Source organism: Pan troglodytes, chromosome 5 (genome assembly GCF_028858775.2).
Source record: "Pan troglodytes isolate AG18354 chromosome 5, NHGRI_mPanTro3-v2.0_pri, whole genome shotgun sequence".
NCBI classification, from domain to species: domain Eukaryota; kingdom Metazoa; phylum Chordata; class Mammalia; order Primates; family Hominidae; genus Pan; species Pan troglodytes.
The window spans coordinates 32,227,207-32,254,761 of record NC_072403.2 but is presented as its reverse complement, the minus strand read 5'-3'; the positions used below and the strand labels follow the sequence as shown (position 1 = coordinate 32,254,761).

Below are 27,555 nucleotides of genomic sequence, written 5' to 3'. Positions count from 1 at the left end.
CATGTTTAAAAAATAAGCACAGCGAATAGTTCTATTTGAGATATTAAAAGATGGTAGAGAGTAGAGACATATTTACCAGTAGGGTCCGCAAAAATGTTTTTCTCAGGTCAGAGTTCAATCAGTGCTATGAAGACTCCACACCCACCTCAAAATGCAACTCATTTTCCGAGATTAAGATCCTTGTAGGTGAAAAGAATCTGTGTGGGGATTTAGGAATTCCTAGTCGATTGCCTTAACTACTGGGCAAATAGTGCTTTCTGAATTATGTATCAAAAGATATAAAACTCCATTCCTGGGCTCCCACCCCACCCCACCCTTGGCACTCAGTTTATATAAGCATTCTCCTTGCTTGGCAGGTTAACTTACAACTGTCATAACTGGCTGCAACAGTGGTATAGCCTCTAAACAAGAGAAATTTGCTTTGTTTACAGATGAAATATTGATTAATGACACTTGGGTGTCCATGAAAATCAAAATTGTACATGCAGAGATTGTAGTTTCACATTATTTCCCGGAAATGCTTGTAATTCTGGAATTAAAGAAATACTCGGGTTCATTTTGTTTTCTTTCGTCATTGTTAAACCTAAAAAACTGTAACTTAAAAAAAAAAGGGATCCTCAGGAAAATAGACAAGGGGGGGAAAAAAAAAAAAAAAACCCTAGCAGAGGATGGTTTCGATCCATCGACCTCTGGGTTATGGGCCCAGCACGCTTCCGCTGCGCCACTCTGCTATTCTGCCAGAGGCAAGCTCTCACAGTACTCTTAACTACTTACAGGCGATGCGTTCAGACTACCTCCTAATTTAAGAAAAAAACCTACGAGCAGTTGCCTACTTCTTTGGCTACCACAGGTTGCCAACTCACTTTGGAAAAAGGAATCACCAGAATCAAACAGAAAACAAAACTAGGGATAGAAAAATAAATATCAATACACTGGTGGGCTAGGCGCGGTAGCTCACGCCTGTAGTCACTGCACTTTGGGGGACCCAGGCAGGCAACATAGCGAGACCCTGTCTCAATAAAATTAAAAAAAGGAAAAAAAAAAAACCCCACCCCGAAACCTACACACTGGGTGCAGTTGTGAGGGGCAGTTAGATATTTAAATGGCAATTACAAATTTTAATAAGCAGGGAAAGAAGAGAACAAACTGGGAATAGAATCAGGCCTCCGCGCGGAGGGCAATAATTCTACCACGAATCACTAACCTATCATGCCTTCGCCATCGGGAAGAAAACCCTTTTGGTTATGTTTCCCTTGGCTTGGTGATGGAGAGGGTGAAATCTTGCAGTTTTCAAACACTTCCGAAGGGGGGTTTCGGTCCGCATGTGCTTTACAGCAGGCAGCAGAAAGCCAGTCACTGTGACCTTGGGGACAAAGCTGCACTCCTCAGGCTTCCGGTCTTGTGGACCGAGGCTCCTCTCCAATCGTCCTAAAGCAACTGAAGGAACAATTGATAACAATTTAAACATGTTAATTTCTTTAATCTGATTTGGTTGTTAAAACAGCCTTAAAACTCTCATTCCTATTTCCCAGCAACTGCAAGAGACGCCTCCGCGGAGCCGGCGCTCAGATGCCAAAGGCTGGAGTCGTTGGTGACGTCATCCAGGGTTGGGCTATGCAGGGTAGGGCCAAGAAGCAGGACCAAAGTTCCGGTATGCGCGCTTTCAGTCTTCAATTAGGTCCGAATTCCCTGCATATAAGGGCGTTGCTTTGCCTTGGCGTTTAGGTTTTCTAAGTTGGTTTTAGGAGTTGCTTAGTCATGTCTGGCCGTGGTAAGGGTGGAAAAGGTTTGGGTAAGGGAGGCGCTAAGCGTCATCGCAAGGTTTTGCGCGATAACATCCAGGGCATCACTAAGCCAGCTATCCGGCGCCTTGCTCGTCGCGGCGGTGTCAAGCGAATTTCTGGCCTTATCTATGAGGAGACTCGCGGTGTTCTGAAGGTGTTCCTGGAGAACGTGATTCGTGACGCTGTCACTTACACAGAGCACGCCAAACGCAAGACCGTGACAGCAATGGATGTGGTCTACGCGCTGAAGCGACAGGGACGCACTCTTTACGGCTTCGGTGGCTAAGGCTCCTGCTTGCTGCACTCTATTTTCATTTTCAACCAAAGGCCCTTTTCAGGGCCGCCCACTTTTTTCATAAAAGAGCGGACATCTTGTTATCCTGCTTTGTTCCAGATTTTTGCTGAGAAGTAGTTACTGTGCACTTGTGTAGATTTGCAGGTAACGTTTAATTACTCGTGCTTAATCTCGCATGTTTAGGATTTGGGCATAAAGTACTTAAAGCCACTGTTTTCTGCTTGAGGGAAGTTGGTATGTTGAATATGTTTAGCTTTCTTGTGGCATTTTAACACTTTAGATACCAGTGAGTAAGCTGGATTGCGACAGTTTATAATTCCCGTGGGCCTTCCTCCTTCAGTTTAAGCTTGAAGCGTTCGTAAAGTTCTCAAAGACTACAGAAGTTGGAAACTCGCGGAGAGACCGCAAGTTACCCTTTCCAAAATGGCGGGAAGGGCTAAAAACTAAGAAAGCTCGCACCCAGACGGCGGGCCTTAAACCAAGGCGAATCCGTGAGCGCAACACGTCTGCGTGAGTAGGATCGCAGACCCAAGTCCAGGCGGCGTGCGCGCTGCTGCTTTTGACTTGGTGACAAAACTCGTCTACAAAAGGCAGTGTGGGGTAACAATATAAATGTTCACTTGAGAGCTTGCAAGTATTGTTTCCAATAGACCTAAAATGTGTTTTTGAATATTACGAAAATATTAAAAGGTAGGGTATCGCTTAGTGAGCAATATAGAAACATCACCATAACTTATTTTGTTGTTGTTGAGACGGAGTTTTGCTCTTTCATCCAGGCTGGAGTGCAGTGGCGCGATTTCGGCTCACCGCAACCTCCGCCTTACAGTTTCAAGCGATTCTCCTGCCTCAGCCTCCTGAATAGCTGGTATTACAGCCGCCCGCCTAATTTTTGTGTTTTTAGTAGAGATGGGGTTTCACCATGTTGGCCAGGCTGGTCTCGAACTCCTGATCTCGTGATCCACCCGCCTCGACCTCCCAAAAGTGTTGGGATTACAGGCATGAGGCACTGCGCCCGGCCACGAAAACTTAAATTCTTAACCAGCAATGATCGCCTTTTGAAAAAGTATACATTCAGGCATCAGGACAATGATTTGCTAGAGACCAAACCTGTAGGAGATTTGGATTGGCTTTTTTTTTCCTTTTTTGAGGCGGAGTCTCACCCTCGCCATGCTGGAGTGAAGTGGCGTGATCTCGGCTCACTGGAACTTCTGCCTCCCGAGTTCAAGCGATTCTACTGCCTTAGCCTCCCAAGTGACTACAGGCTCGCGCCACCACGCCCAGCTAATTTTGGTATTTTTTAGTATAGGTGGGGTTTCACCATGTTGGCCAGAATGTTCTCCATCTCTTGAGCTCGTGATCCGCCCGCCTCGGCTTCCCAAAGTGTTGGGATTAGAGGCGTGAGCCACCGCGCCCGGCCTGGATTGGCTTTTCTTATGGCATCATTTTACTTGGCTTCTATACTCTGTCCTGAGCAGAAGTGACTTTTATATACTTAGTTGAAATCAGGTTAATATGCTTGTCAGTTTATACAGAGACATGTCTGGTTTATCTACGTTGAAGATAATAAGACAATTGCTGCTTTAGGATGATAGTTCCATTGTAAAATCAGATTTTTCCTCTTTGTGGTCAGCAAGCAAATTGTAGGGTTATAACTTTGAAATCGAGAAAATCAGTGGAGTTAGGGTTTCATCTTTTTTAAAGATATGCACTTGTACATTAATATGAAAAGAACGATGTTATCAGAGCTAAGGCACTGGTTTGTATGAGGATATAAATTTAACAACAAAAATTGAGCACATAACGTATGCCAGGTACTGTTCATGGCTCTGAGAATTATAGGAGTGAATGACAGTGAACAAAACAGTATTTTCTGTACGCATGGCGTCTGTTGGGTGTACGTTCACACGCAAAGTAAGTGAAACTATCAGATGGTGCTAAGTGCTTTCACTGAAACAGGCTAAAGACGTGTGGAGGGAGGAGGTGATGTTTAATTAGTTATTTTTTTTGAGATAGGGTCTTGCTCTGTTGCCCAGGCTGCAGTGCAGTGGCGCGATCTCGGCACATTCCACCTCCGCCTCGCTTGGGTTCAAGCAATTCTAGTGTCTCAGCCTCCCGAGTAGCTGGGATTACAAGCATGTGCCACCACACGCAGCTAATTTTTGTATTTTTAGTACATATGGGGTTAGGCTGGTCCTGAATTCCTGCCTCATGTGATCCGCCCACCTTGGCCTCCCAAAGTGCTGGGATTACAGGTGTGAGCCACCGCGCCCAGTCGAGAACGTGATAATTTTAAATGATAGAGTCATGGAAAGCTTTACTGATAGAGCGATGGTTGCAGAAAAAAAGACGAGAGAATATTCCAAATAGACGACCAAGTAGCAAAGCCTGGAGATAGCAGAGAGTTATTGTGTCTGGGCAAAAGGGCAGAAGAGGTGCAGAGGAATGGAGATGAGGTCTGAAAGGCAAATGGAGGCGAGAAGGGTGCAGAGGAAAGGAGATGAGGTCTGAAAGGCAAATGGAGGCGAGCAGTTCCTATATGGGCGGTGTAACTACTTTGGCTTTTATTCCTAGTGAGGTGGGAGCCACTCAGGGTTTTGAGCAGAGGACTGAGTTGATCTGATTTATATTTTAGAATGAGCTGTCTGGATGCCTGATGAAGAATAAACTGTGATGAAACCTGGATAGGAGCAGAGACCAGTTAGGAGGGTACTAAAATAAAGGAGTTGAGATGGCAGTGGCTTGGACCAGTGTATTAGTGGTAGAGGCTGTGAAAAGTTGTTGGATTCTTTGTTTATTTTGAAAGAAGGTTGATAGTTCGTTTCTGAGTCACTGAATGTGTAGAGTATGAGAGAAAGAAAATTTGTGGATGATTCCAGTGATTTCATTGACAGCAACTGAAATGGAGGTATCAATTGCTAAAATGGGGAAGAATACTGAAGGAACAAGTTTTGGAAAGAATTCCATATCTTAGTTTTGGACATCCAGAGAGAGTGTCAGATGCTTATTACACATATCTAAGAGGAAGATACGAAGTAAACAGTTTGATATATAAATCTGGATTTCAGAAAAGAGGTCTGGGCTGGAAACATAGATTGAGTTTTTACTCCCATGAGGGTAAAAAAGCCAGAAGGTGAAATGATATCTGTTTAGGAAAAGAGGATTGATAATGAAGAAGAAGCAGTGCAAGGACTGGGCCCTGGGTTAAGGAAGTAAGGAATGTTTGCTTTGTACATACGACATCTGGATTCCTAACTTACAGTTTTACAAGTGCTTTATTTAGTAATTCTGTTTCTGTAATTTTTGGAACAAACAGAAAAAGTTATCCCTATTTTACAAATGTGGAAAAATGCCCTTGGTAATAAGGGTATGCAATCATATTGCAATTTTCATTCAAATAACCTATTAGAGCCATGAAGGGGTTACTTTGGAGACCCAGTGATAGATATTCACACCTTTTTCAAAATGTGCCCACTTTCCCCATATATTTTGCTTGCAATTCCAGGAGTTCTCAGGCCTCCTGAAACGTATTTGTGGATCTCAGCTTGAAAGCTCTGTATTTGATGCTGCCTTTTTTCTTCCCTTAGTTCTGTGGCTCCTGATGGATCTGAGAAGATGGACGTGGAGGATGAAAATCTGTCTGATTATTTTGAACTGATGTTTGTTGCTATGGAGATGCTGCCTATATGTTGATGTTGCAGACGTTAAGTCACTAGCCCACAGCCTTGTATTCCATACTCAGAGACCCTGCTACTTACTTGACATCTCAACTTGGAAGTCCAATTAATATGCACTTCAAACTTTAATAGGCTTCAAACAGAATTTCTTTCATTATCTCTGCAAAACAGCTTCTCCCATCATCTTGAAATTAGTGAATGGCATTTTACTGTTTTAGTTGGAGTCATTTCTGTGGTTTTCTTTCACATCCTGCATAACAATCCATCAGTAAGTTCTATGAGCTCTTCTTTGAAAACAAACAGAATCCAACTGTTTCATTCCCACTTCTGCTCTGGTCAAGCCACTGCCAACACTCCCCTTTATTATTGTAGCACCCTCATTGCCTAGTTCTGTCCCACAGATTTCCAATAAAAGGTGAATAAAATCAGGTCACTCTTCTGCTGAAAACCCTCCAATGGCTCTCATTTCGCTAAAACGAAAACCCAAAGTCCTTTCAGTACCTTGCAAGGCCCCACACTCCGGCTCTTGTTATCTCTTTGGCCTCAAATCCCACTACTCCTTTCCTTCCTCGCGCAGCTCTGCTAGCCTCAAACTTGCTGTAAGTATGTATCTCTTTCAGGGACTATATATTGACAGTTCCCTTTGTGTGGGCAACTCAGCTTCTAGATTTAAGTGTTGCTGCCTCACTTCTTTCAAATAACACCCTCTGTGTGAGGCTGGTTGTGACCCCACTGGCATTACAATCCTGCTCCCTTCCTCACGGCCTTCCCACTATATTTTTCCCTGCTCCTAAGGATCCTGCAGTCTATTTGGAGAGTGAAAACATATGCTTATGAAAAGGAAAGCAGGAATGGAATATTATATGGAATGTCAGATGAGTGTAATTCAAGTCAGTATCAGAAGTGATAGTTCCCGGCTTGGTGCCAGATGTTGGAGGCCTGTTGGGCCAATGACAGGAATGTAGACTTCATTCTGGACAGCAGAGAACCATACAAAATCTCCCCTCCCTGCTTTGGTTCTGATTATGTCACAATTCTAGCATCTTTCATGAAACTAGTTTTTGCACTGAGCATATTAGACTCAAATTATGTGTTTATCTTAATAAGTGCCTAGATGAATATAAATAAAATGAATATAAATCTAAATTTACAATTGACAAAATGATATACTTTAGTGTACATAAATCTAAATTTACAATTGACAAAATGATATACTTTAGTGTACATTTTAGGTTATGTCCTTCTGGCAGAAAAGGAAGATATTTCAAGAATTATCCTTTACACAGCAAGTCTTGTATATTAGCAGTGATTTTTGTAAAGTGCCTGGTCTTTTGAGCATCTACAGGCTTTGAGTATAAGGGGAGATTGCCTTTTGTATAACCAAATTTCTAATACCAGCAATATTTATGGAGGTTCTGTATTTTTATGGAAGGCGAGATGACTTTTCCGTGAATACATTTGTTCATTATTGTTTCTTTATTTGCTTTAAAATTTATAATTCTAGATATATATAAAAGAATGTAGGCCGGGCGCAGTGGCTTACGCCTGTAATCCCAGCACTTTGGAGGTCGAGGTGGGCGGATCACAAGGTCAGGAGATCGAGACCACGGTGAAACCCCGTCTCTACTAAAAACAAAAAATTAGCCAGGTGCAGTGGCGGGTGCCTGTAGTCCCAGCTACTCGGGAGGCTGAGGCAGGAGAATGGTGTGAACCTGGGAGGCGGAGCTTGCAGTGAGCTGAGATTGCGCCACTGCACTCCAGCCTCTGTGACAGAGCGAGACTCCGTATCAAAAAAAAAAAAAAAAAAAAAAAAAAAAAATGTAAGGCCAGGTACTGTAGTGCATGTCTGTAATGCTGGCACTCTGGGAGGCTGAGGCAGGTGGATCACCTGAGGTCAGGAGTTCGGGACTAGCTTAGCCAACATAGTGAAACCCCATCTCTACCAAAAACACAAAAATTAGCCAGGCATGGTGGTGCGTGCCTGTAGTCCCAGGTACTCTGGAGGCTGAGGTGGGAGAATTGCTTGAACCCAGGAAGTGGAGGTTGTGGTGAACTGAGATTGCGACTACACTCTAGCCTAGATGACAGAGCAAGTCTCCGTCTGAAAAAAAAAAGTATTAAATCCACATACAAGTTATAAAGGATAATATGATGACCATGCTTGAACCCAGTTGCCAACCAGGTATAACAAATACTACAAATAACAACTTTGACCTCATCTCTCATCCTCCCACTACTTCCCCTGGAGGTAGCCATTGCCTTGAAATGTTGCTTGCTTGGCATTAAAATTCCTTATGCTTTTCTGGTCCTTACACTAATACTGCAAGTTTTGCTTGACTTTCCCATTTGATCCTCTTTGAGGTCACCAGTGCATTATTTTATAAACAAGAACATATACTTAGAGTCACATGGATTATTAAGTGGTTCACTAATCTTACTCTATCCTGTAATGTTAGGATACTTATCTCTTGCCTTGTTTTTCAATTTCCTTAGTGAGGAATTGTATCTTACAATTATCCTATTAATTTTTTATATACCAAACCTAGAATAATATTGTATACATAGTTGGTGTCCAATAATTAATTAATTTTTTTTCCTGCAAATATGGAGGCAGTAGAAAAAAGAAAAAAATACTTTTATTTTTCTTAACACAGGACAGAGAAACTTGGAAAAGGAAAGGGCTTAATGGAGAACTTCCTTTTTCCTAACCACACTATTGGGAGTTTTAGAGACAGCCAAATAGAGAAAGTTCTCTCCAGAGGAGCTGATCCTTTCATCCCAAAGAATGCAACAGAATTGTTTACATTTTGGCATTGAGCCTTCTAGTCAGTTTTTTTTCCTGTAACTAACTATACTACACATGTATATGATATATTAATATAAATGAGAATATATGATTTGGCACCTTTCCCAAAGTACTATCCTTCAAGCATATTTTATGTTTATTTTTTTGACGTTAGTTTTAATAGCTGCACAGTATTTCATTATGCATAAACCATTTTTGTCTTTTTTCTTCTCTTAAGACAGTGTCTCTCTCTGTTGCTCAGGCTGGAGTGCCGTAACGGGATCATGGCTCACTGCAACCTCTGCCTCCCTGGCTAAAGTGATCCTCCTGCCTCAGTCTCTCGAGTAGCTGGGACTACAGGTGCACACCACCACACCGGAGTAATTTTTGTATTTTCTGTAGAGATGGGGTTTAACCATGTTACCCAGGCTGTCTTAAACTCCTGGGCTCAAGTGATCTGCCTACCACGGCCTCCCAAAGTGCTGGGATTATAGGCATGAGCTACTGTGCCGGGCCTGATAAAACCTATTTTTAGTGAAACTCCTGCTCTTCTACATATTTCCAATTTTTAGCCACAATAAACAAAAATATGTTAAAATAGAATCAATAGAATAGGATTTTGTATATTATTAAATATATGATGAAAATGAATGGTGGTAATCTAGGATGAGGACCAAATTTCAAACTTGGATAAGCAGAGCTATGAGGATAATGAGGCCAGTCTTGGTCCTGCTGGGTTTGAGCCACCTGTGGAATACTTAGTTCATATAGTATTTGGAAGACTAATTGCTGCACTTCTTGTTATAGACTGATTTACCCTCCTCCCTGCTGCATATGTTGAAGTCCTTGAAAATATGACTGCATTTAGAGTTAGGGTCGTTAAAGATATAAAATGAAGTTATTGAGGTGGGTCTGAATCCAATCTGACTGGTGTCCTTATAAGTAAAGAAGACTGGACACACACACAGAGAAAAGATAATGTGAAGACACAGGGAGAAGACAGTTATCGACACACCATGGAGAGAGACCTCAGAAGAAATCAACCCTGCCCACAGGGTTAATCTTAAGAGTCGTAGCCTCCAGAATTGTGAAAAAATAAATGTTGAAGCTACTCAGTCTGTGGTACTTTGTTATGGCAGCCCTAGCAAACGAATACACATCTCAAACATTTTCATTCTGGGATTATTTTTCTCTGCATTTTTTCAGTGTTATGTCTGCTTCTCTACCCTAGCAAGACAGACATACAGAACACAGATGCCAGCCCACACCTACTGTGTGCTGTAGGGAAGAAAACAGCTTTCCCTTCTACCCATCTGAAATTCATTGGCTGGGGCCCTGTAACAAAAGACAGATTAACGAGAGAAAAGCATATACATTTGATATGGTTTGGATCTGTGTTCCCACCCAAATCTCACATTCAGTTGCAATCCCCAGTGTTGGAGGTGGGGTCTGGTAGGAGGTCATTGGATCACAGGGGAGTTTCTCAAGGTTTAATACCACTCCCTTGGAGCTGTTGGGATAGTGAGTTTTGTGATCTGGTTGTTTAAAAGAGTATGGTACCTCCACCTCTCTCCTTGCTTCTGCACCACCATGTAAGATGCCTTGCTTCCCATTTGCCTCCCGCCATGAGTAAAATCTCCCTGAGGTCTCTCCAGAAGCAGAAGCTGCTATGCTTCCTGTACAGCCTGTGGTTTTATGAGCCAATTAAACCTCTTCTCTTTATAATTACCCAGTCTCAGTTATTTCTTTATAGCAGTGTGAGAATGGACAATACAACATTTATTTAATATAACTTTCACATGACATGGGAGGCTTCGTAAGGAAATGAAGACCTGGAGAAGGGGTAAACCTGAGTATTTTTACACTAGGTTTGATGAAGAGTGGAGAGTTATGCAGAAATATAATAGGACAAAAAGAAGATTGTCAGCTAAGGGTAAAACAGAAACCTAGCAAGGTCTTTTTGTTCAGATTTCTCTCAGACTCTCTAGGACTCATATGAGGGTCCTATGACCTGTTTCAGGGGAGAAGAGTTGGGAAAAATCAGAGAGATCTTCCTGCCCACGATGCTTCTCATATTCTTTCACCTTAAAATATTCGGTATGTCAAGGGGCCATATTTTGAGATAGTATGTTCTGAATGCCATCAAGATACACACTGCTGAGGGTAGATGGGAGATAGTAACTTCTTGGTTCTTTTCAGAAATTATTTACCGCAGGAGTGACAAATACAATAGTAGCAGCTACTCAAATCAGAGCCTAAAAATGATGTTACTTCTCTAGTGGTGAGGTGGTGTTCTTCAGCTTTTCAGGCCAGGAATTTATACCAATCAGTTTCCTTTGAAGTGACCTATGTCTCAGGGATACAATGGATTCAGGAAAGTGTGGCCCTCATTAGCCAGCCAATTTCCTATGTTCCAATTAAAGAACATACTTATCAAGCTGCAGAAGTTCATCTGAAAACAGGGCTGTGATTTGGAGGTATATGAGGGAAACCTAGTCAACAAATGGATGGAAAATAAATGTAGCAAGGTTAGCAAAGTTAATAGGAAACTTGGGAAGAAAAAAGAGTAAAAAAGTACTAAGCACTTCTCATGTGAATTTCTAGGTTTCCTTACAACTCAACACATCTGACCATTAAATGAGGCACCCCTAGTTCCAGTGAGGGCATGAGACAGTCCCTGGAAAATATGAGACATGTTGCTTGAACTGGCAAGCAACGATAGGGAAATCAAACAGCCACAGGCAGTAGGATGTCTTCAAAATGCTTCAGAGGAAAACAATGGCTTTAAAGATGGGATTGAACTGTTCAAAGAGTATTATTTACACTGCCAGACAAAGAAGCCCATTTCACATCAAATGCTAATTATTCCAGGCCTCAGGACTCTGGGCTTTAAATGTGGGCAGGACCAAAGACACCTTCCCTATCACTTCAACCAGAGGCTTAGCCACAGCTAATATTTAGGGGGTCATTCTCTGTGCAGACACGGTCCTAAGTGCTTTAGCTGTGTTCTTTGATTCGTCACTCCAGCAATGTCATGCAGTAGTTACTAATTATTATTCCTGTTTGGAATAAACAGGTAAGGAAGTGCTTACAAAAGAATTAGATAAATTGCCCAAACTTAGGATTGAAACAATCAGTCAGGACTATATCACTTCCTGAGTGATGTCCCCCTCAATCCATGCTTGAATATTTCATGAATATATAATTTAAAATGTATTCAAAATTAGCTTTGGGGGGCAAGAAATGAATGCCTTAGTTATATTTGGGGCTTAGAGAATTTTCTTCACAAATTCCATTACAAATTTACTTTGAGACTAGCCTGGGCAACACAGTGGGACCCTGGCTGTACAAAAATCATAAAAAAAAAAAAAAAAAAATTCAGTGGGTGTGATGGTGCGTGCCTGTAGTGCCAGCTCCTTGGGAGACAGGTGGGAACACTAGCCAGGGAGGTTGAATGCAGTGAGCTGTGGTTGTGTCACTACACCTCAGTCTGGATGACAAAGTGAGACCCTGTCTCAAAACAAAAAATTTAAAGCAAATTTTGGTCACTTAATGTTCACAGTAAGCTGCTATGTGGGTATTTGCAGATAATGACATGTAGGTAATAGATAGAAAATAAGATCTTAGAGCTCACATTTACACTGACAATGCCCATGTTTTCCCCACCACAATACAGTGCTCAGAAAAGTTAAACTTGCTGCCAGGTGATCTTTAGGGCCCAAAGGTCACCATTAATATTATTTTATTTTTAAAAGAAACTTTTGCTGGTGTAAGGACTTTGCTGTGCAACAAAGAATATGTGTATCTCCTGACCAGTTTTCTTTTATTACAATTGAGCCTAAATTTCCTGACTCCTATGACAGCAACTAGGCTCCTGCTTGGGATGGTCTCTAACAAACAGTTGGAAGTAATCCTTAGAATCAGAGTAGATTCAAATCTCAGTTTTATTTACGTGTAAGGGGCTAGTTACTTAACCTTAATTCTTGAGGTCATTCACCTGTAAAAGAGGAGCTTCCATTTCACAGCTGACTGTAGGAAAAAAAAATCAATGAATGAAATAATGCATTCTAAGGACTACCACACAAATGTTAATTCCTTGTAACCCTCCTCTCTTAAAGTGAATTTTCAAGAAAGGGAGTAGCTGTGGACAAAGTCGTTCCAGGACACGGAGGAGGAGGTTTAGGGAGAACACAGTCCTTGGAGCCTTAAAAAGGCTTACAGATCAAAGCGTCTGAATGTAGCACCGGGAATTTTCATTTCTTTGCTCCAACTTCAGGCTATCCTGTTGCCTGTTCTTTGTCTTAAACCTCAATATGTTCAGCTAGGAAGATGGTAGAGTTCCTGATCTTGCCAAGAGGTAATATATATAGCTACGTGAAGTAATCCAGTAATTATAAACTCAGTAAAATTTGTAGAGAAATCAGTGGACTCGCAAGGGGGATATGAGAACGTCTGGTAGCGATCTGCCATGGTTTAGAAATGCAACCAACAGAGGTGATTTCCTCCATCATATGCCGCTCCAACCATTTGCAAGCTAACAACGAACTAAAAGACGAGTTTCGCTTTCTCAGACCTTATTTTAGATTTAAGACTACCCCAAACTTGATTTCCACCCGGCTACTCCAAATCAAGGGCAATAGGATGGTAAAGTGAAACTAAAAACGAAAACAAAATTTTAAGATGGTGGTGTGCGGGGAGAAGAAAAGTGGGGATCAATCTAGAACACGATTTTTCCTTAGCTGCTGAGTGAAATGTGTCATATTAAGCTGCATACGCGCTTACTCCTTGGTGACGCTTACAATCTATAGGGGAAAAAACAAGGAACCTGGATTTTTTTTTGAGATGTCTCGCTCTTATACCCCAGGTTTGAGTGCAATGGCCCTATCTGGGCTCACGGCAACCTCCGCCTCCTGGGTTCAAACGATTCTCCTACCTCTGCCTCCCAAGTAGCTGGGATTAAGTTGCCTGCCACCACTCCCGGCTAATTTTTGTATATTTTAGTAGAGACGGGGTTTCACCATGTTGGCGAGGCTGGTCTCGAACTCCTGACCTCAGGTGACGCGACCGCCTCGGCCTCCCAAAGTGCTGGGATTACAGGCGTGAGCCACTGCGCCCGGCCGAACTTGGATGTTTTAGTAAACCCTTAGTATCCCATGTGTTGCTTAGCCATTTTACCTTGCCAATGCCAAGTCTGGAAAATTACAGATCTTTAAATGACAACATGGGTGGCTCTTAGAAGAGCCTTTGGGTCGTTGGCGCTTTTACCCAGGTAACTAGTTTACTTGGAGCTGGTGTACTTGGTGACCGCCTTGGTGCCCTCCGACACCGCGTGTTTGGCCAGCTCCCCGGGTAGCAGCAGGCGCACAGCCGTTTGGATCTCCCTGGAAGTGATGGTCGAGCGCTTGTTATAATGCGCCAGGCGGGAAGCCTCGCCTGCAATGCGCTCGAAAATGTCGTTGACGAAGGAGTTCATAATCCCCATAGCCTTGGACGAGATGCCGGTGTCGGGGTGGACCTGCTTCAGCACCTTGTACACGTACACGGAATAGCTCTCCTTGCGGCTGCGCTTGCGCTTCTTGCCATCCTTCTTCTGTGCCTTGGTCACCGCCTTCTTGGAGCCCTTCTTCGGGGCGGGAGCTGACTTAGCTGGTTCAGGCATGTTCGCAGCCGAAGTGATACCGTCAAATGACCATAGGAAAATGCTGGTGAACCCAAACGCCCTCATTATTTATTTCGTGTATATGCAAATGAGGCTGGCTGAGTTTCGGTTTCTGATTGGTTCTTTTAGTGTCTGAATATACGATAGGCCATTTCTGAACTCCTAAATCTCATTGGCTCTCCCAGAAGCTCAACCTTGCATAATTTGACCTTTCAACTATAAGTATGTAAGTCAGAAGTGGTTTTTTTTTTTTTTTCTTAAATTTTTTTAAACACCTGCTTTTCGATTGGCTGAAATCTGTGTTGAGGAGATAGCACAGTCTACTTTGCCGAATATAGATTATAAGAGTTTAGCTGCTTGCGTTTTACTAGAATCAATCACTTTCCTTCTTCTAAACAAGTATTTAAATACTTCACTTTGTCTGGATGTGGAATGCAGGGCAGCAAAGCTCGCGCCAAGGCTAAAAAGCACTCTTCCAGGGCTGGTCTCCAGTTTTCTGTGGGCCGAATGCACCGCCTCCTCCGCAAGGGCAACTACGCCAAGCCGGTCCGGGCCGGTGCGCCGGTGTACCTGGAGGCGGTGCTGGAGTACCTGACCGCCAAGATCCTGGAGTTGGCGGGCAACGCGGCCCGAGACAAGAAGACCCGCGTCACCCCCCGACGCCTGCAGCTCGCCATCCACGACGAGAAGCTCAACAAGCTGTTGGGCAAAGTTACTATCGCGCAGGGCGATGTCCTGCCCAATATTCAGGCCGTGCTGTTGCCCTGTCTATACAAGTGACTGACTAGGCAAACAGGACTAATGAGAAAATGTTTAATATCTCAAGTAAGTGCTTTAATGTAGTCGGGAAGAAGCAAGTTCAGTAACGTTTACAAAACCTTGTAAAGTTTAGATGGACAGGGCCACTGCAGTGTTCAAGTTATCCTGCAGAAGAGGCTGGGGGGGTGGTATCCTGGAATATCATCAATAGGACCCAACGAAAAGTAAATGATAAGAGTCGTTGGAAAACCTAAAATTAGCCTGTGCTTTAAAAATTCTCAACCGAAGCAAAACACCATTTGGGACAAAATAGAATTCAGTTAACATTTGTTGCTCACTGTTGTATGTCGGTGACTTCTTGGCTCGTGATTTCCCAGGTACATCACCCAGGAATCCTGCCTTATAATGGTCAAAGGTTTCTAGCTAGCAGCAGTCCAGGTGACTCAAGAAAACGGCACAAGATAAACTTCTCAAAACGTGGTCCTCCGAATCTGGCCCCACAACACATCTACTGAATGAGAATTAGCGTCTTCCAAAGTCTTAAAGTAGTCGTTTACGGACTACAGCTTGAGAAGCGCAGAATTAGAACTTTAAGAAGTTAACGTTCTTGGATCGCAGACTAACCGAGAAGAGAGGATTCAAAAATGAAGTGATTCATCCAATCAGATTTTCCAGTAATTCACCAATCACATCGTTGGACTCTTCAGCCAATGGTTTTGTTGCGCGGGACTTTTGAAAATCAACAAGGCCAATTGGAATGTTTCTGAGTATATATAAGGGCAGTTTCCACTCTGCCAAGTGGCTGAGTTTTTCTTTCAGGTAGTCTGAGATGGCCCGCACCAAGCAGACTGCACGCAAGTCCACCGGTGGCAAAGCGCCGCGCAAGCAGCTGGCCACTAAGGCGGCTCGGAAAAGCGCGCCGGCCACCGGCGGCGTGAAGAAACCTCATCGCTACCGTCCCGGCACCGTGGCTCTGCGCGAGATTCGCCGCTATCAGAAGTCGACTGAGCTGCTGATCCGAAAATTGCCTTTCCAACGCCTGGTGCGAGAAATCGCTCAGGACTTCAAGACAGATCTGCGCTTTCAGAGTTCCGCGGTGATGGCCCTGCAGGAGGCTTGCGAGGCCTACTTGGTGGGGCTCTTTGAGGATACCAACCTGTGTGCCATCCATGCTAAGCGAGTGACTATCATGCCCAAGGACATTCAGCTCGCTCGCCGCATTCGTGGGGAGAGAGCGTAGAGGTTTCCGGGCAGTAATTCTATCCAATTTAAAAAGGCTCTTTTAAGAGCCGCCTACTTTCACCCGAAAATAGCTGTGATTAACTAATCAAATCTTTGAAACTAAACATTGGTTTTAGTACTTAAGTCCTCATTTGATTGGCTAAAGTTAATGGTAAGCTTGCTATATTTGTTCCCGTGCTTTTTCCCGAAAGTGCCAGATTGTCAGCGTCCTTTTCTAAACTGGCTTTTAGGGGTTTGGTGCTTAGATTTGGTAGTGGAAGGGGCCACCTGGGGGCGTTTATATACATTGTCTCAAGCGTTAGTCGCGTTGTCTACTTACACCCATTATAGATGGGATTTTTTTTCGTTGTGTATTTCTGGCTAATCCCTTTTAAAACTTTACAGGTATGAGCATTGGCAGTTGAGAGTAGGTAGGGATATCCTTGGTTGCTGCTTTTTCGTGTCTGAAGCAGCTATTTGCACAATTCCCCCTTTTTTTAAACAGTTCTTGGTTTTTCTGTGAAATGATCCATTTTTGGCTGATAGTTAATTCAATATTAGAAATTGGCAGCAGAAACGAAAGCCAGATTGGCCTCTACATTACTGGCAGCATGGGCATTACGTGGGAACTTGTTAGAAGCTCCCAGGGCATTACATGGGAGCTTGTTTCAATCCCCATCTAGGGCTGGAGTCAAATCTGCATATACCTCAGATGATTCTCATGAACACTGATTTAGGAAGCCTAGGTTGTTGGTTTTGGTCTCATCAGTAAAGGCATCCTGCCTGTGAACTCTTACAAGGAGTGAGCTTTTGCAAAATGCATGTTTATTTATGTTGCAGAATGAAATATTCTATGAAATGTTCTCTAAAGCAAGTGCACAGAAAAATCCCCTAAAATAGTTTGATTTCTTTACAGATCAGTTTTCTCAATGTAACATTACAGTCACATGGGAAGGCTTTAGAAAAATCTTTACCTGGGGTTCAATGAGACTAATAGCAATCTAGAGTGGGCCCAGGGAATGGTAATTATTAAAATTCAGGTGCTTCTAACAAACAGCTGGGGCTGAGACTCCTTGCTACATAAATTTTAATACTCTTATTAGCTCTGGTTTGACTCTAGGCTTAGCAGTTTTCTAATTGAATCAGTTTCCTTGTAGTTTGCCTTCAGAGAGAATATACTGGTCTCTAAAGACTTTCTGGCTTGCTTGACTTTCTTTCAACACCTGGCTTTTATAAGAATTTCTTAGGGCAACACTAATGTAAGTTTTTTCTTTTTTGTTTTGTTTTGTTTTTTGTTTTTTTGAACCACCGAGGTCCTTTCAGTGATTGGAAGTATCAGGTTTTTAGGGATGTTACAAGGAGGAACACATACCATCCTGGGCTGCTTGGCATACAACCAAGATATGTTTTCATATAGAACCCTTCCTTTACAGATTAGCACAAGGCCCTGTTTGGGTATTCAGCAGATCCTTCTTTATGATCTTTATTAATTTAGCAACTTGTCATTTTTTTTCACATATTGCTTTTATTTAAAAAACTTATTTGACATTCCAGAATATATGGGAAAGGTGATAATAGTTTAATAAAACCTATGTTCCTCTCATCCAGCTTCAATAACAACATTGGCTAAGTGTTTTATCTATTGATTTTTGTAAAGCAAATAATGAAACTGCCTAATGGGTTCACCTTGCCCACTGCCTAGACAAAGCTGATTTATCTAGGCAGGGAATTGCAATAGAGGAAGTAATTCACGCCGAGCCAGCTGTGCAGGAGACCCTAGTTTTATTGTTACTCAAATCAGTCTCCCCAGCATTCCAGATGGGGGGAAGCCGATGAACCAGGAGTCCTGATTGGTCAGGTCAGAGATGTCATTATAGGGAGCTGAAGGTGTCTCCTTGGGCTGAGTCAGTTTCTGGGTGGAGGCCACAAGATCGGATGAGTCAGTTTACCAATCTGGGTGGGGCCAACTGATCCATCAGGTCTGCAAAATATCTCAAGCACTGATCTTAGGAGCAGTTTACGTGGGGTCAGAATCTTGTAGGTTCCAGCTGCAGGACTCCTAAACCATAATGTGTGTGTTTTTTTTTTTCTTTGAGACAGTCTCACTGCGTTGCCCAGGATGGAGACTGTAAACTCTGCCTCCCAGGTTCGAGCGATTCTCCTGTTCAGCCTCCCAAGCAGCTGGGATTACAGGCGTGCGCCACCATGCCCAGCCAATTTTTGTAGTTTTAGTAGAGACGAGGTTTCATCATATTGGCCAGGCTGGTCTCGAACTCTGGACCTCAAGTGATCCACCCGCTTTCGCCTCCCAAAATGTTGGGATTACAGGCGTAAGCCATTACGACCTACCCCTAAACCATAATTTCTAATCTTGTGAGTAATTTGTTAGTCCTACAAAGGCAGTCTAGTCCCCAGGCAAGGAGGTTTGTTTTGGGAAAGGGCTGTTATCATATTAGTTTTAAACTATAAACTAAGTTCCTCCCAAAGGTAGTTCAGCCTACACCCAGGAATGAACAAGGACAGCTTGAAGGTTAGAAGCAAGATGGAGTTGGTTAGGTCAGATCTCTTTGTCTCAGTTACAATTTTGCAATGACAATTTCAATATCATTTCATCTATTTTATATATGTTATCGGCTATTTAACACCTTATTATGGACCAGGTGCCTTGGCTCACTCCTGTAATCCCAGCACTTTGGGAGGCCGATGTGGGAGGATCACATGAGGTTAGTTCTTGACAAACCTGGCCAACTTGGTGAAACCCCATCTCTACTAAAAATATAAAAATTAGCTGGACCGGGCCTGGTGGTGCACGCCTGTAATCCCAGCTACTGGGGAGGCTGAGGTAGGAAAATCTCTTGAACCTGGGAGGCGGAGGTTGTAGTGAGCCGAGATCATGCCACTACACTCCAGCCTGGTGACAGAGCGAGACTCCATCTCAAAAATAAAAACAAAAATAAATTATGATGCCATCATTACTTTTATAACAAATAGTATTTCTTTTTTAAAAATTTAATATGATCCATTTTGGGTGACATATTTCTTCAACATTGATTTTTATTTACTGCAAACAACACTGGTTGAGAATTTACAATGTACCAGATGCTGGTCTGTGCATTGGAAATACACCCAGAGAACAAAACACAAAATTTTTGCTTTCATGGAATTTACATTTGAGTCTGGAATAGACAGAAAATAAACTAGATATGTTTATGTAATATGTTAGATGGTGAGAAGGAAAAAAAAATAAAGCAAGACTAAGGAGTGTCATGGGAAGCTGAAATTTAGATAAGGCAACCAATGAAGACCCCACTAAGAAGATAATATTTCAGCAAAGAGCTGAAAGAGGCGAGGAAGCAACCTGTGCGGATGTGTTCAGGGAGAAGAGGAGGGAGACTGCTGAGGCACCATGGTGACTATGGGGAATGAGCAGGGGACAACAGGAGATGAAGGTGGAGAAAGGGCAGAATAATTTTCCCTTCAACTCCCACCTCACGCAGGTTCTTAGTTGAAACAAACCCATGTAACAAAAGACAGATTCACAAATGAAAAACAAGCAGAAGTGTATTAACATATATATTACATATACATGAATGACACCTAGGGAATGAGTACACATTGAGGTGGCTTTGAATTCCAGCTTTTGTGTAGTGTCTTCAACAAAGAACAGTAAATTTTTAGATAATTTAGAAGACGAAGGAGAAGTGCTTTGAGTGTCGAGGGGCGGCAATGTTGGGGAAAGCAAACAAATAGATAAAGGGTAGTTAGTAAAGCTTGCTTTATAGAATCTTCTGGTGCATCACCAGGCCCATAAGAGTGAAAGCTCTTTTCTGTACTTCTTTTGTTCTCCCCAATAGTGTAAACCAAAAAGTGACTGAGCAGATCTCCACTGATTCACAGGTTTATTTTTGCCAAGGTTGAAGATGCATCTGGGAGAAAGAAACACAAGTTACACAAAGTCTATGGCCTGTGAGGCCCAGGTGGGCAGATCACTTGAGGTCAGGAGTTCGAGACCAGTTTGGCCAACATGGCGAAACTCCATCTCTACTTAAAAAATACCAAAAAATTAGCCATGCATGGTTGCACGTGCCTGTAGTCCCAGCTGCTCTGAAGGCTGAGGCATGAGAATCGTTTGTACCTGGGAGGTGGAGGTTGCAGTGAGCCGAGATCATACCACTGCCCTCCAGCCTGGGCGACAGAGTGAGACTCTGTCTCAAAACAAAAAAAAAAAAAAAAAGAGTTTAGTATATTCTTATATAAAAAAGATGTAGAAAAGTTAGAATGGATAAAGGGAATGACTGCCAGAGGACAGGAGGGAATGTGGTAGACAGCTGTAATTTTAAAAAGGGTGGATGGGGAAGAACTCACAACTGAGATAAGACTGGGAAAAGAAAATAACTTTTTTTTTTTTTTTTTTTTGTACAGAGGAGGCTTCACTATGTTGCTCAGGCAAGTCTCAAACTCTTGTGCTCAAGGGATCCTCTCACTTTGGCCTCCAAAAGTGCTGGGGCTACCAGACCTGAGGTACCACACCAGGCCAAGAAAATAACTTTCATCTGAGGAATGGGAGTCATTTTAAATTATCAGGCCCACAGTAACATTAAAATGAGACAGCAATCACAACCTACTCCCCTCTTTGAGCTATGTATTCATCTCTAGATACTGCTTGTTATTGTTATAAATAGCTATAAGTTTATCTAATAATGCCACATCCCACACTGTAACCCACACCCTGTAGCTTTACAATGTATAGCCAATAACTAATTAATGCTATTTCTGTAAACCAAGGAAAATTCCTGACAAAAAATTTTGTATCAGCCCACCTTCTGTCCCCCCTTTTTTGCCTTTAAAAACCTATTTTTAACAAAGGCCAGTGGAGCTCATATCCAAGATTACTTGGGCCTGAGATTTCTGAGCTGCTGTGCTGACTTTGGCTCAAGTAAATTCTATTTTTTTTTGAGACAGAGTCTTGCTCTGTCACCCAGGCTGGTGTGATCTTGGCTCACTGGGTTCACGCCATTCTCCTGCCTCAGCCTCCACAGTAGCTGGGACTACAGTGCCCGCCACCATGCCCGGCTAATTTTTTGGTATTTTTAGTAGAGACAGGGTTTCACCATGTTAGCCAGGATGAGTCTCCATCTCCTGACCTTGTGATCCTCCCGCCTCGGCCTCCCAAAGTGCTGGGATTACAGGCATGAGCCACCATTCCCGGCGCCAATTCTTTTTTTTTTTTGAGACGGAGTCTTGCTCTGTCACCCAGGCTGGTGTGCAGTGGTGCGATCTTGGCTCACTGCCACCTCTGCCTCCTGGGTTCAAGTGATTCTCCTGCCTTAGCCTCCTGAGTAGCTGGGACTACAGGCGCATGCCCCCATGCCTGGCTAATTTTTGTATTTTTAGTAGAGACGGGGTTTCACCATGTTGGCCAGAATGGTCTCCATCTCCTGACCTCGTGATCCACCCTCCTTGGCCTCCCAAAGTGCTGGGATTACAGGCGTTAGCCACCGCGCCCGGCCATAAATTCTTTAAGTTATGATTTGTGCCTCTGCATCTTTCTTTTAGGCCAACAAGGCTGAAGGAAATCAACTATTTCATCCCCAAGTATACTTCTTTGACATATTTTGAGATGGCTCTTTGGAGGGTCTGCAAACAGAAGTTGCCCTGCAGAGCTGCCTTTTGTGGAGATGTGCATCTGTAGAGAAAACCTGCTTTGGTGCTGCCAGGGTTTTTTTCTGAGGCTTTACCTTGTCCAATCTAGGAAAGATTAAGTGTCTGACACCAGGCTGGGCACAGTGGCTCACGCCTGTAATCCCAGCATTTTGGGAGGCCGAGGCAGGCAGATTTGAGGTCAGGAGTTAGAGACCAGCCTGGGCCAATGTAGTGAAATCCCGTCTCTACTAAACACACAAAAATTAGCTGGGCATGGTGGTGGGCGTCTGTAATCCCCGCTAGTCAGGCGGCTGAGGCAGGAGAATTGCTTGAACCCAGGAGGCGGAGGTTGCAGTGAGCCGAGATTGTGCCATTGCACTCCAGCCTGTGCAACAGCGCGAGACTCCCTCTCAAAAAAAAAAAAAAAAAAAAGTCTGAGTCTGACACCTTTAAAGGTCTGAAAGAAACATTTACTATATATGTATTCTTCTTGAGGGCTGTTACCTATGAGTTTTCATCTACATAACAAGACCACCTTTGTTAGCAAAGCCCTCCCATAACCTGTCTTGCATGATTGACCACCCTAACCTGTTTTTGGCCATGCTCTGAGTCCCCATTCTTTAACCTAAAGATGGCATTTAAGCTTCTGTACCCCCTGCTGGGGTTGGGGTAATTACTTTGTGGTTCTCCCTCCTGCATGTTAATAAACTTGTGTGCCTTTCTCTCCTATTAATCTGTTTTTTGTTAATTGATTTTTGAGAAAAACTTCAGAGGGTGAAGGCGAAGATTTTTCTTGGTCCTGACAAGACTGAGCAGAGAAGAGAGTGAGTTCTTTCTTTATACAGCTGTAGGAAGATCATACCAGAGAGAAGAAACATTGATTCATGGATCCTGAGTTGGGTGCATATTTGGGCTATGGACCTTGTTCTGATAGCCAACTACATAAAACCAGGGTCTTTGTTTTTCTTAAGCTGGAATTTCCAGGTAACTCAGTACTGATTTATACTTTTTTTTTTTTGAGACGGAGTTTCGTTCTTGTTGCCCAGGCTGGAGTGCAATGGCACGATCTCGGCTCTCTGCAACCTCCACCTCCCGGGTTCAAGTGATTCTCCTGCCTCAGCCTCCTGAGTAGCTGGGATTACAGGCATGTGCCACAATGTCCAGCTAATTTTTGTATCTTTAGTAGAGATGGGGTTTTGCCATGTTAGTCAGGCTTGTTTCCAACTCCTGACCTCAGGTGATCCACCCACCTTGGCCTCCCAAAGTGCTGGGATTACAGGAGTGAGCCACCGCGCCCCGCCTTCTTTTTTTTTTTTTTTTTTGAGACAGAGTCTCACTCTGTTGCCCAGGCTGGAGTGCAGTGGCAGGATCTCGGCTCACTGTAACCTCCGCCTCCCAGGTTCAAGCACTTCTCCCTGCCTCAGCCTCCCAAGTAGCTGGGAATACAGGTGCCTGCATGCCTGGCTAAGTTTTGTATTTTTTTTTTAGTAGAGATGGGGTTTCGCCATGTTGGCCAGGTTGGTCTTGAACTCCTAACCTCAGGTGATCTCCCCATCTTGGCCTCCCAACGTGCTGGGATTACAGGCATGAGCCACTGAACCTGGCCTGATTCATACATTTTAATTTTTCAAACGTGTTGCTCCAGATACCCAAGGACATTCAGTTAAGACAGTGAATCAAGAGGCAGGGGCAGGAAAAGATAAGCAATGAGTGCTAACCCCATGGAGGACTGCTCGCCTTATTCAAGGATACCAGTAGTTAAGGAAAGAGTATTATTATATGATAATTTATTTAAAATAAAAAATAAGAGATCTGCAAAATTGCTATCATTTTACTTTTCACATGAAAGAAACCAATGTAATCTTTACAAGGCTTTATATGCTGTAACATTTTCTGAGATTTCATTATACTAGATATCTACGGATGAGCTCCAAAGTACAAAGAAAACTGCTCCTACTAGCAACAGAACTCCACATTAAAATTTCTATAATGGTTATAATGTGATGGCCGAATCCATAATAAAACAAAATTAAATTATGATGAAGATGATACATGTTCCCAGCTACTGATTTTGAGCCCTAGATAAACCTTGACAAAAAATTGAGAGATCACATTTCTTCTTAATCCTTCATATTGAGTGAGACTATTGTCCGATATGAGATCCAGGGATTTTATTTATGATTATAACTGTCAAAAATGGACTATCAATTACTTTCACTTTTTTGGTTAAGTGCAGTTAGAGGAAAAAAGACATGTCTGGTGTCTTACAAAATTTACCCAGATTATTCTACGAGACTTTTGGGGAGCAATGTCAATATTATAGAGTCTCTGTTTTCTCCTTGAGCTTTTCTTTTCTTATTTTTCTTTTCTCTTTTCTTTTCTTTCCTTTTCTTTTTCTTTTTTTTCTTTGAGACAGTCTTGCTCTGTTATCCAGGCTGGACTGCAGTGGCATGATCCTAGCTCACTGAAGTCTCAAACTCCTTGCCTCAAGCAATCTTCCCACCTCTCTCTCCCAAAGTGTTGGATTACAGGCATGAGCCATCACCCCCGGCCGCCTTACTGATTTTATTTAATCTTTTTTTCTTTAAATATAGAGATGAGGACTCGTTATATTACCCAGGCTGGTCTTGAACTCCTGGGCTCAAGTGATCCTCCTGCCTCAGCATCCCAAAGTGCTGCAATTATAGGTGTGAGTCACTGCATCCAACCCTCCTTATGCTTTTCTAATGGAGGACCCAAGAAGCAACATATCCAATGAAACTACCTCATCCTTATGGTCACATCCACATTTGAAAGATCACTAGGCTGTGGACAGAAGTTCTACTGCTGATAGATGTGAATATAGCTTCCTCTCCTCTGGTTAACTCTTAAGAAGTCCACATTTTGCTTTGTTTCTCTGCATGAAATCTTATGTTTCTTTTACAGATGAAGTGTTTTGACCTGAAGATTCATCCAGCAACAAGTGAATGCATTTCCTTTTAGAAATTAAGAATCTAGACTCTTCTTTGGTGCAGAGCATATTAGTTAAGATAAATACAAGTTTATTTTCTGTGGATATGAGGTTCAAAAAGGGTATTCTAGATCAGCAGGTCCCTCTTTCTTCTAGCAGTGGTTCTGGAACCTAGATGCCCTCTGTCTTTGTGGCTTAGCCATCCTAAATGTGGCTTCTACATTTGCCCTGCAAGGGGAAAGAACATGGAAAAATCCTTCGTGGAAAGTTATTATGTCCCAGGCCTGGAAATGTCAATCTTTACTTGTATTTATGTTCCATTGGCAGGAACTTAGCTAAAAGGCCACACCTAACTGGAAGAGAAGTTGAAAATAGAGGTTTCAACGTGGGCCCCAAAGAAGAAAAAGGTTAAATTAATGACCAGAATTAATAAAAGGCATATGAAATTATTAACGTGTACACTGCAGAGGGGGGTGGATAGAGTGGTCACCCAATACTGCAATTGGACATAGATGTTTATTCTACTTCCTAGGGAAATGGGAGCTTGAGAAGTGTTTTTAGGGATATAATAAATGATTTGTAGGGGAATTCAATGGGCTTGAAGAACATGCCAGGGCCTGGGACAATGTCTGTTAGGGCTGCAGAGTAGGCAGTGGTTTGTGACAAAATCTATCTAGGTTTGTTGACAGGCTTGTGTTTCTCCCTGTGATATTAGTTCATTTAATGAAAACTCAGGGTAGAGACTAAAGATAATTGTATTCTTTGGCAGGTTTGGACTTTAGGCAGATAAGGAACTTCTGAAAACAACTTCATCCTGTGCTTTGGGAGACGGAAAGGATTGAGAGACAGGAGGGGTGGGGAGAAGGTCAGAGAGACCTTGTAGCTTCTTCAGTTCAGCATGTCAAAGTGCAATATTTTGGGATATCAGTTTCTGAGCCCCAGCAGTGTCATATATCTTTGATTTTAGATATCCTCTCTTGCTCTAAATCCATTTCCAGAAAATCTGCTTATCTTCTGAAGTTGCTGTGCAGAAGCCCCCATTTTGTTCTTGATAGTGGTAGAAAGAAAAGTGAAATAGAAGTCAGAATTCTTTGTTAGACCCAACTCTAACTAAGCTTGAGCAATCACCTCATCATTACGAAAATCCATTGTTTCTATTTTGTAAATGAGGAAACAAGCTGAATGTTTCTGCATAATGCCTAAAGTCATCCAGTTAATAAAAATGATGTAACAAATTTCAACCGGGGTAGTGGGTCTCAAAACTCTCCTAATGGTAAGCATATTCCACTGCTGTGCTATAGTTTGTGAAAATAAATAAAATTTGATGTGATGGTGCATTCCTGTAGCCCGTCCTACTCTGGAGGCTGAGGTGGGAGAGTCATTAGAGATATGAGTTGGAGGCTGCAGTGAGCTATGATTGTGCCACTGCACTCCAGGCTGGGTGACAAAATGAGACCTCATTTCCTTAAGAAAAAAAAACACACAAAAAAACCAGCTGTTGGAATTCCCAAAACACATTAAGCTTGAGAGAGATGAGATAACTTGAGTTCTCTTTTTTCTTGTTATATACAATGTCATGTCCAGAATTAAGCAACATTAGGCATTAGGGACAAAAGTCTCCTGCCTTTTTTTTTTTTTTGAGATGGAGTCTCACTCTATCAGCCAAGCTGGAGTGCAGCGGCATGATCTCGGCTCACTGCAACCTCTGCCCCTTGGTTCAAGCAATTCTCCTGCCTCAGCCTCCCGAGTAGCTGGGATTACAGGCACCTGCCACCACACCCGGCTAATTTTTGTATTTTTTAGTAGAGATGGGGTTTCACCATCTTGGCCAGGCTGGTCTTGAACTCCTGACCTCGTGGTCCACCCACCTTGGCCTCCCAAAATGCTGGTGTGAGCCAACTTGCCTGGCCCTGGCTTCTTAATTAATGATCCTTGTTTAACCTCCCCTTTGTTGTCCTGCTTTGCGGGGTCTGCCCCGCAGACACTGGCTGACTGATGGATGAAAGGAGTACTCACACACAGGTATGCAGTGTAGCAGCTAGGGGACTGCCTGGATCAAGTGGCCAAAGTGCAGCCCCCAGAAGCTGGAGCTGCTTGCTTTTATTCAGTGCAGGCAGAATGCCGAAAGCCTGGAGCAAACACAATCTGTGGGTAATTAACATATTGTTCCCCTTTCAGGGGACGTCAGTCACACGGATGTTCAAAGTTCAATTCCTGGACAACTTCAAACGAACAAACCTAATCAAGATAATTTCACCTTCACCCCCTTGCACATACTCCTCACCCTCTGCTTCAGGGTTAGAGAACAGCTGCCTTTAGCTATTCTCCCCCGAAGCTATGCAGAGCCTTCTGACCTTTCAGAAGGCCTGCTCCTTTCCCTACAGTTTCTCTCACCACTCTGACTGATCTCCTACATCTCCCCCTTTTCTGTTTTTGCATCAGGTTTTGTTGATTGAAGAATACAGATGTGTGCAGTGACAAGCTTGACAGGTGCAGCGGTTACAGCTTGTGTTCCAGCTTTGCATCCCAGAAGCAGTAGGTAACATAAGACAAGCGTGAGTATAATCAGTAATATTCATTTCCAATCAAAGAGTGACCCCCAGGAGTGGGGGTCTATCCAGGAGAGGTGATTTTGCACATTGTTCTATAGGGCTGTTACTGAGGAACCCCACCAGGGGTATGTTTATCCCTCCTACCCAAGCAGTCACATTGGTAGAAGCTGGGAAGGGGGTGTCTGCCCAAGTAACAGGGCGGAAGAAAGGTGGATCTAGAAGATGGGCCTAAT

The 27,555-nt window shown here is 43.0% G+C and overlaps 4 protein-coding genes and 1 non-coding gene across 11 annotated transcripts; 3 read left to right on the top strand and 2 right to left on the bottom strand.

Moving 5' to 3' along the window:
- Positions 1–16: 16 nt before the first annotated feature.
- Positions 17–10,263, top strand: LOC112209429 (histone H4-like). 7 transcript variants are annotated; one of them, XM_063811833.1, is made up of 3 exons: positions 17–2,223; positions 5,664–6,021; positions 8,801–10,263. In XM_063811833.1, exon 1 carries the CDS (start codon positions 1,759–1,761, stop codon positions 2,068–2,070), a length of 312 nt encoding a protein of 103 aa, XP_063667903.1. In that variant the 5' UTR covers positions 17–1,758; the 3' UTR covers positions 2,071–2,223; positions 5,664–6,021; positions 8,801–10,263. The 7 variants fall into 7 exon arrangements, with proteins under 7 accessions (XP_063667903.1, XP_063667902.1, XP_063667904.1 ...); XM_063811832.1 differs by having other exon boundaries at positions 8,777–10,263; XM_063811834.1 differs by lacking the exon at positions 8,801–10,263 and adding an exon at positions 3,228–3,369 and having other exon boundaries at positions 5,664–6,201.
- TRNAM-CAU (transfer RNA methionine (anticodon CAU)) lies at positions 660–731 on the bottom strand. The gene has a single exon. It is a non-coding gene; the product is annotated as a tRNA-Met (tRNA).
- A 3,497-nt stretch (positions 10,264–13,760) lies between the features above and the next one.
- Positions 13,761–14,256, bottom strand: H2BC10 (H2B clustered histone 10). The gene has a single exon (XM_527266.8). The coding sequence runs from the start codon at positions 14,195–14,197 to the stop codon at positions 13,817–13,819; it is 381 nt and encodes a 126-aa protein (XP_527266.6). The 5' UTR covers positions 14,198–14,256; the 3' UTR covers positions 13,761–13,816.
- A 274-nt stretch (positions 14,257–14,530) lies between these two features.
- On the top strand, positions 14,531–17,867 carry H2AC10 (H2A clustered histone 10). The gene is made up of 2 exons (XM_527265.8): positions 14,531–15,022; positions 15,334–17,867. Exon 1 carries the CDS (start codon positions 14,630–14,632, stop codon positions 14,975–14,977), a length of 348 nt encoding a protein of 115 aa, XP_527265.2. The 5' UTR covers positions 14,531–14,629; the 3' UTR covers positions 14,978–15,022; positions 15,334–17,867.
- Positions 15,780–16,223, top strand: LOC115945180 (histone H3.1). Its single transcript, NM_001374556.1, has one exon. The coding sequence runs from the start codon at positions 15,786–15,788 to the stop codon at positions 16,194–16,196; it is 411 nt and encodes a 136-aa protein (NP_001361485.1). The 5' UTR covers positions 15,780–15,785; the 3' UTR covers positions 16,197–16,223.
- Positions 17,868–27,555: the final 9,688 nt, after the last annotated feature.

Coding starts and splice junctions, on each gene's coding strand:
- LOC112209429 (XM_063811836.1), top strand. CDS start 1,759: ATGTCTGGCCGTGGTAAGGGTGGAAAAGGTTTGGGTAAGGGAGGCGCT.
- LOC115945180 (NM_001374556.1), top strand. CDS start 15,786: ATGGCCCGCACCAAGCAGACTGCACGCAAGTCCACCGGTGGCAAAGCG.
- H2BC10 (XM_527266.8), bottom strand. CDS start 14,197: ATGCCTGAACCAGCTAAGTCAGCTCCCGCCCCGAAGAAGGGCTCCAAG.
- H2AC10 (XM_527265.8), top strand. CDS start 14,630: ATGCAGGGCAGCAAAGCTCGCGCCAAGGCTAAAAAGCACTCTTCCAGG.